This window comes from Falco rusticolus, chromosome 9, assembly GCF_015220075.1.
Source record: "Falco rusticolus isolate bFalRus1 chromosome 9, bFalRus1.pri, whole genome shotgun sequence".
Taxonomy (NCBI): Eukaryota; Metazoa; Chordata; class Aves; order Falconiformes; family Falconidae; genus Falco; species Falco rusticolus.
The window spans coordinates 23,435,152-23,443,564 of NC_051195.1; the positions used below are offsets into that span (position 1 = coordinate 23,435,152).

The window sequence follows — 8,413 nt, forward strand, 5'->3', positions numbered from 1 at the left end:
AACTATTGACTCAACAGATTCATGATATTTATTGTAGGACTGAATTAGCTCTGTTCCTCTGCTCTGCAGAAATGGAGATTGCTACAGAGTTCAGATCTCATGGCATAACTGCAGGTCACATGTCTTGCCCTTACAAGAGAAGCTGCTGAATTCCTCTCAAACTGTAGTTACAAAATGAACCACAGCATGCAGACAAGCAAAACAGGTCTCCAAAATGTGCAGGCAGCCTGAAACAGCCCTGCGTGTCCTCTAGCCTAAGATCTTGGTAAATTAACACAAGGTAACAAAAGGAGCTATTTATATATGTGAACACGTTATGCAAGATGCTGATGAAAGAAAGCACTGAAATTAAGCAAATGAAACAAGCTGTTTCCCTTTGACCTAAAACTACTGCCAAATAGTGGCTTACAAAGCTTCTAGTAAACTGCCACTACTGCCAAAGCACCACATCGCAAACCACCCCATCAGTGAAGCTGCAACGAAGCAGAAGCACTGCTGGAGCTAAAAAACGACTGCTGGGCAGTTTCTGGTTAACACTGCATGGAGCAGCTGACTGAGATGCCACCAGCAATGCCCCAGTAAGTATTAACAACACTGAACTTAGGGGCTCAAGGCTTCCCCTCTGCTGATGAGGGACTGATGTGCTCAAAGTAGCACCACTTCTGTCATCCCCACCACTGAAATTCCATGATTTCTTTAAGCCAGCCTATGTGAGGGCTGTCCCCAGAAGGAACACAGGGTCCCAAACCCTCCTTTCCCAGAAGTAATTTCCATGGTGGCGCAAGTATTTATGGCGCCACATGATCAGCTTGATCCTGGGACCAATCCAGCTGGAAACTGCTAAGAAACAAATAATCAGGTTTTAGCCAGTCTGGTTTCCAGAACCTGCTCCTTGCCTGGGTATGGGAGTGAATGCAACAGGGGAGGGAAGAGGGGCACGCCCCAAGAAAAGCCAAAGAGCAGGACTTTGCCTTGTGGCAACAGTCCACACTTGAACTGCCTTGAGGGGTCTGCAGAGCCACTAACAAAAATGAAAACAAGAGAAATCCTGCCTGCAGGAAAGGGAAAATTCACTACCGATCCACCCAAATAACAACACTGGCTGCTAAATAAAAGATTACCAAGTGTCTGCCACAGGACACAGCCAAAAAGCAAAAGACCACCCACAAAATCTGAAGTTTGGTTTTTAGTTTTTTTCTTTCAAAGTAATGACGTTTCAATCTTGGGAGATGGTCAAGTGGAAATAAAAGAAAAGGTCCCATGAAAGGCCCAAGGCAGGTATTGTATTTTCTCATCTCCACCATGGGAGTATTTTAAATTTTCCTATGCAAAAGATATTCTGACTGCACATCGTGTAAAGCCTGCTTCTAACCAGCCGTGACTATATAAATTCATTATTTTAAGAGAAATATTCAACCAACATGCCTTGTCCACAGTTCAAACACTTTCTCCCATCTGGGAGAAAGTCTTCAACCTTCACTGATTTATCATTACACATTTACCAGCTTTAACTTGCATTTCTTCTCCACTGCAGTTTCAACTCTTTGCCAAAGACATGCCAGAGACATTTAACTCATTATGAAGACAATAGACCCCATTCTGCAGGTGGAAGGGGAATAAGAAGGAAGGAATACAGGGTTGTGCTTGATTTCAGGAACTCAGCTGAGCCCTCTGAGCACTGAAAGACAGAAGCCCAGGCCAATACATCCAAAATGCTTTCTCCTGCCAAAACTAGCTTCATTCCTACAAGTACAGACATGTTATCTGTAAGAGAACTAAAAAACCAAGGAGCTCTACTGGAAAGCCTAATTGCTAAAGAAACCATCAGTAGGCATCGTGCTCAAACAGATGACTTGTCCCTCCAATGGTGTCCAAGAAGCCAGGTACTTTCTAAAGGAAGGCCAGTTTCAAGTCTCACATCTTTTATTTTCTTACAGTTCCCTCAGTGATCAAGAATTTGGCATCAAGCAAGCTACAGCTCAACAGTCTGAAAAATGAGATATTTGATGAAACATTCCTGGATGCCAGCAAGTCTGTCATAGAATCATTCTCCTAGATTACTACAGCCTTGGGAAATGGCTTTAAAGCAGGCACCCAAAGGTATCAAATTAAATTGCTCCCCATGAGCAGTGGTGTCACCTTGGGCTACTCCCATCCTGTATGGATTTGCTGCCTGCTCCCTTTCCAAACTGCAGAATCTGAAATCCACAGACATCAGACACCTTCTGTAATGCAAATCAAGTTGATGTCTGGCTAATTTTCATCTTGTCATCACTCTACTTCCCTGCAGGCTGCCTTGGGACCTTTCTTAGGGCCATACGCAGCCCAACGGCAGTGTTAGTGGGAAAGGAGATTTCCTCTCCATCCTCGCGCTTCAAGTTGCCATTGTGCAACATAGGGCTGGTGCCCTTGTTATGCTGCTCATCAAGTACAGTTTAGTCCTATCCATCACCTTTACAAGTGCCCTTTTCTGTAGCACTCAGACCTTCCTCAGCCTCCCTGCGGCCAGACTCAATAAGCCCATCTCCTGGTGGGTCAGGTGCTCCAGGCCTTGTGCTGTCTTTGCAGGTCCTTGCTAGGATCTCCACACCCCTCTGGAACTCGGGGCCAGATGCAGACAATTGTATCCAGATGTAGCCTCACCAGTGCTAAGTAAAGGAGACGATGATCTCCACCACTGCACTAGCCACAGCTCTAATGCAGACCAACAGAATTGCTTTTCCAAAACAAGAAGCTTCTCAACATTTAGACATGCTTATTTTGGGATTGCCTACCTAATCAACCCTCAGTTGAGAGCAAATCATTAGCCAGAAGATTGCTGGACTAGCCCTCGCATAGTTGGCTTCCTCTTCTGCTATGCTCTTACCTATCTTGCTCTCAGCTCCACTCCAGTTTGTCATCTCCTCTGTAGTGTCACCCTGAACAAACAAAATTTCCCTCCTACTAAGCAAAACCTACACAGAGAAGCCATAGGGCAACTTTGGCACTTGTCACATTGGTTTTTGCTTTTTGGCTTGTAAAAGTTACATTCCTTCAAATAACATAACGGTTTGACACTCCCAGAGTCATGTACTGAAACGGGGTTTGAATGGAAAAACGTGGCCTTAACAAAATAAAATGTTAAGGTCATAGTTACATACAACTGACCACTACACAGGTTTTCAAATTCCATTCCACAGACAGGTCATTAGTGAAAGCTTCTTGTCTCTGTGATCAGTAGGGATATCAAGTCCTTCCTCTGCAATAGAAACCTGATTTGATTTAACACCCTGTTCTCCTAAGTCCCCTTTTCAGGGTCAGCTGAAAAAGCAACATGCCATTACACATAATTAACACCCCCCCCCAAAAAAAAAAACCACAAAAACCCCCCAAGCAAACAACAACAAAAAACACCAAAGCACAAGAAAGGCACTAGACTACATACCGATGTCACTAAGCAAAGAAAGTATTTGACTTTCCTTAAGTCCGCAGCAGTTTTCCGGTTTGTTCAGCAACTACAGTAAATAAATAAAAAAAAACAAAAACAAAACCAGTTTAGACCCCTGTTGACAGTCAAGAGCAACTCCTTCCATGCCCTGCGGACATGACACAGAAAACAGCACAGTTCAAAGATAACTCCAGTTGAATGACGTAGTTGGTTTTGTGAAACAAGAGCATGGGAGAAAAAGAAAACAACTCAGACAAAATAAAAATTTAGTGCAGAGATAAGGTTGAAAAGATTTGGACTACTAGAATAATACCACAAAAGTGTAAGAGACATCAGAAAGCAAATGGGCAAAAGACACAGGCAGGGCCATATGGCTGTAGGCAACAGGGATCCCAAGGCTCCTGGAGTTTGTTCCTCATCTCATGAAGTTTGGGAACACCCCATATACCTGAAGCAGGACTGCTGCTTGGGAGAACAACTCTCCAGCGAGGAAAATAAATTGAGTGACAAAAAGCAAAAGGAATGGATGTACATCTAAGCCCTTGGCATTCAAACACACATTGCTGACAAAAGGATGAGAAGGGAACCTAACAGGTTAACGCCTAAATTCAGCGTAGGTCACAGAAGAGACGATCACTGCAGTTATTTACTGCTCCCAGACAGCTTAGCTGGCCCAAAGCAATTGCTGCTTTAATTTGCACAAGCTGGCCATGGACTCTAACACAGCCTGTTTTCCTCAGTGTGCTGTACCCAAGTGATACTCCATGCTATGGAAAACACAAACATCCAGGTATCAGCCCCCACTGCAAGTGGCTGCCAAACAATGTGCAGTCACCTGTAGTCAGTCCCCACTCCATTAATGCTGCCTGAGCCCTGCAGGGTCCAACCCATGATACCAGCCACCCACCTCATGGTCAGGCACCTTAAAACCAGTAAAGGGTAACTCTGATAATGGTGCTATGGCTGCAGACTGTCCCATTTCACACAAGTCACCTTCTTCAGCTCAGCGCTTGATTGCTGGCTAGCTCTGCCCTGGGACACAGTCTCCTTCCTGACTGCCCTCCAACGATGAGAGGCAGCTGCTTGACACTTCAGCATGCTGGCTTTCAGGCTGCCCACCTAGTTAAGCCTGAGCTAAAAAGCAGATCACTGGCCTGTGGATCACTGGAGTACCCACAGCACGGAGCATAACCTGAACTGTCAGCCCTGTCTCCACTCTAAGGTGCTTCATCTCTCCTCCCTTGCCCTAAATTTTTCTCCTCTAGCAAAAGGTCTAGTGGAAGCACCATAAGAAAACCTCTCCCAATCAGTCTTAATGATCTGTCAATAAGTAACCAGCAATTTCCTGCATATGCCCTGAGTCAGCCAAGTTGTGATCTGATTTTTACTTCACTGAAGGCTTTTATAGATTAGACTGAGGGTACACTTCTGCACTGCAGCCACTCCTGCCATGATGTATCCTCGTGGTTTTGCCTGCCTCCCACACTTCAGGCACAACCAGTAGTCACACCTCTACAGAGAAGCCGCCAAACTTCAACATCTCGCTCCTTAACTTCTGAGTAGATGTGCTGAACAACAAAGGACAAGAGGGGCAAAGTCAGAAATCAAACTCAGAGCCCACCCTTCTCTGAAAGAGCACAAGCATGAAAATGTGCGCGGCCCATAGACAGAAGCTGATGCTTTTCCACGCTTTATGGAAGATCACACAAGTGCAATGAGAAACTTACAGCAATGCAAAACAAAAATAACACCAAGCAAGTGTAAGAGAAAAGATTTAAAGAACAGGATCAGAAATAAAAAAAACATGCATTTTTTTTCTTTAAGGAACAAAGTGTTACATGTGATCAAATTAAATCAAGCATGTTACTTCCGTAATTGTCCCAGCATCTATGCAACATCAAAAGATTCATTAGGAATTAAATGATCAAATACTGCATTGTAAGTAGAGCTTTCTTGGCCAGGGCTTCCAATCTACCTTCAAGTAGTCTCAAAACTTTTTCTGCAAAAACACCCAAGCATCGCTGAGAACATGGTAACCTACATGTGTCTGCAACATCCAAATGCTGATTTCATATATACCCACTTCCTTTCATTGTCAACCTTAAAACTGTCTCTTAAAATTATCCTTACTGTTTTAAGCAACCCCAAAAAGTAAAATGAGGCTCAGCAAGTTACCAGTTCACTAGCTGCTATCACAAATAAGCAGTTATTGCATTCAGAATCTGCTTGCGTTCATCCAGTGCTATTTAACAGCAGTACCAAAACCAACAGTGAAATTAACTTCCCAATCACTTCAACGAGGTGACTTCTAAGCAAACATTAGCCAACAGGGATTTGTTTCTTCATCCCTATACAAATGGCTGCTTCCTGAAGCCAGCTGCAAAGGAAAGAGAGCATAAATTCTACTGGGCCATGCAGCTGCTGCCTGGGGAGCTGCTGAAAGGTTCCTTTACTCTTGGGTGTTGCTGCTTTGCAGTAGGGCAGTTTCCCGTTCAGCAGGAAAGTCTCTGAAGACCTGGAGGCCCCAGTCCAGCCCAGTACTAAAAGGATCCATCCCTGTGCTGAGAGCAATACAACACTGGATAGAGGTGAAACAAAACCAGGTAAGAGACACACTGCAGCAAAGCCAAACAGGCTGGGTGTATCTAGGCTACGGGAAGTTGCATTAATGCTGTAACAGTTCCACGAAAGGAAACGCTGCTTCAGGATAAGAGAGTATCTGCCCTTGGATTGCTCTCTGTCCTCTGGTTTCAAAAACACAAGCCTCATTTCCCACACGTTTTTTTTTTCTCCACTTTACATATATTTCCCCACACCTGTACTCAAAAAGCACCACAGAACACACGTGGTCTCATAGACAGCCACAGTTACAGAAACAGCATTAACACTACTTATTTTGCTACATATCGTGAAGCAAAGCAGATGTTACCTTCCGGAGGTCACCCCCTGAACAATATTCCATCGCTAGAAGAGGAACGTCATTAACCAGGAAGTTCATCTCCTCAGGAACTTCACAGGCTCTTACTACATTGGGATGGTTCAACCTAAGCACATGGAAAGTTCGATGAAAACTGACCCCTTTTGGAAGAACGAGACAACAGATTGTCAACCAACCACATTTTATGTTTCAGGTACAATTTCTGTTCCCCAAATGGATCCTTGCTGAGAAGTACACTCTTCAACAGGTACCTACCAGTATCCAGATGCATAAAATCCACACACTTGTGATGAGAAGAAACGATGTCTCAAAGTCAAGGTAGAGGACTTTGATGATGGGTATCCAGGCTCAGGTTCTGGATTCCTACACGCTCCTGGCAAAGTTGTTACATACGTGTCTCTGTTTCTGCATGCGGGGACAGTTTCTCCCTGGCCCCAGGGTTTCATAGGAATCTGTTAACACTTGTGTAATGGTACCAGGAAGGTAGAACCAGGCAGGTGAAATCCACGTACATGGGGAAGGATTAGTTTCTGCAACCGAATTCATATAGATGCTCCCTGACTGTCTCTAATATACATTACTCTTGACACATCCAGAAGGAAGTGAAGGCAAATTACTTCTGTGTGCACCTTCCAAAGCCTCTGGAAGCCACCACAAGAGCAGCTGTAGCTGTGCCGCTCAGTGCTTGTATTCAAGAAACAAATATGGTGAAAATGCTAAAAAGAACAGTGATCACCAAGCCCCGACCTACAAACTCAGGTTACCTGCAAATGGTCTCCAATGTTAGTGCATACAGTGAGCAGGCGAGGGCGACAAGGTGGCAGAGTAGGAGCTTGGTAAAGCTCTATGCAGCAGAGGCACTGCAGACCTTGGTGGAGACAACTTGGAACAACCCTCAGTGGTATCCCTGCTCCCACCAGTGGGATGGCACATTTCATGCTCCGGGATCTCTCTCAAAAGGGAGGAGAAATTCTCAGGACAGGGTCCCTGGTTAAGGGACCAAGGAATTCCCAAGGACCATACAAGGCCCCACCACCCAGAGCTACTACTCACATCCCCAAGGACAAACCTGGCCAGCTCCGGTTCAGGTGCCTCAAAAGTGACACGATGGAAAGAGGGATGGTGGGCAATATAGAGTACATACTTTCTCATGAGAAAGTATTAGGAAACATTATTCTGCACATGCAGAAGTGTGACAGAAAGAAAGCAATTCCTAGGACCCCTCCAGGTGCTAGACCAAAGATGAACACACTGCACAGTATGAGAACATGCAGGTGTTCTCACGTCACCACGTTAAAACTCAAAAGCGCTGTGTGGTGTGAGTCTGGAGGAATTCAGGATGGGCAAACAGCCCAGGCAACAGAAGGGCAGGGGTTTTGGATGTCACAAGGTCCCAACCCAAGGCATGAGCTAGTACAGCACACCAGCAACACTTTGATAGCTTGCGATGACAGATAAGGCCAGCACAGAGCTGCTAAGTGACGGGCAGATCCTCTCCCTGGCTGGTTCAGAGTCTGGGGGCTGGCTGTCCCCATGCCCTGTCACCACGCCCTGGTCTCTCAGCCTGGCTGGTTCACGGCCATTGGGTCCCAGCTGTCCCCACACCCTGGTCCTTCAGCTCAGCTGGTTGAGGGCTGCTGGGCCCCTGCTGTCCCCCACACTCTGGCTGGTTGAGGGCCGCTGGGCCCCAACTGTCCCCCTGCCCTGTCCCTCAACCCTGTCCCCACACTCCGGCTGGTTAAGGGCCGCTGGGCCCCGGCTGTCCCCTGCCCTGTCCCCACACTCCGGCCGGTTGAGGGCCGCCCCCGCCTCGGTCCCTCACCCCGGCAGGTTCTTAGGGCCGGGCCCCGCCTGTCCCCACGCCCCGGCTCCCCAGCCCGGCTGTTGAGGGCCGCTGTGCCCCGGCTGCCCGGGCCGTGCCGACTCGTCCGCACTCACTTCTTCATGATGTCGATCTCATGGCACCAGCGGTCCTTGTTCTTGACGCTGAGCTCCAGCCGGCAGGACTTGATGGCTACCCGGGCGCCCGAGTCCTGCAGGACACAGCG

General features: G+C 46.6%; 1 protein-coding gene across 3 annotated transcripts in view; it reads right to left on the bottom strand.

Moving 5' to 3' along the window:
• Positions 1-8,413, bottom strand: part of CHUK (component of inhibitor of nuclear factor kappa B kinase complex) — a 31,641-nt gene that overhangs the window by 22,953 nt on the left and 275 nt on the right. The window contains exons 2-4 of one of the 3 annotated variants that reach the window (XM_037400838.1): positions 8,304-8,398; positions 6,357-6,471; positions 3,425-3,494 (exon numbers count right to left, since the gene is read on the bottom strand). In XM_037400838.1, coding sequence (XP_037256735.1) covers positions 3,425-3,494; positions 6,357-6,471; positions 8,304-8,398 — 280 coding nt within the window. Of the gene's footprint in view, positions 1-3,424; positions 3,495-6,356; positions 6,506-6,620; positions 8,270-8,303; positions 8,399-8,413 lie in introns of those variants that run through there. The other 2 variants (XM_037400839.1, XM_037400840.1) reach the window with 2 other exon arrangements.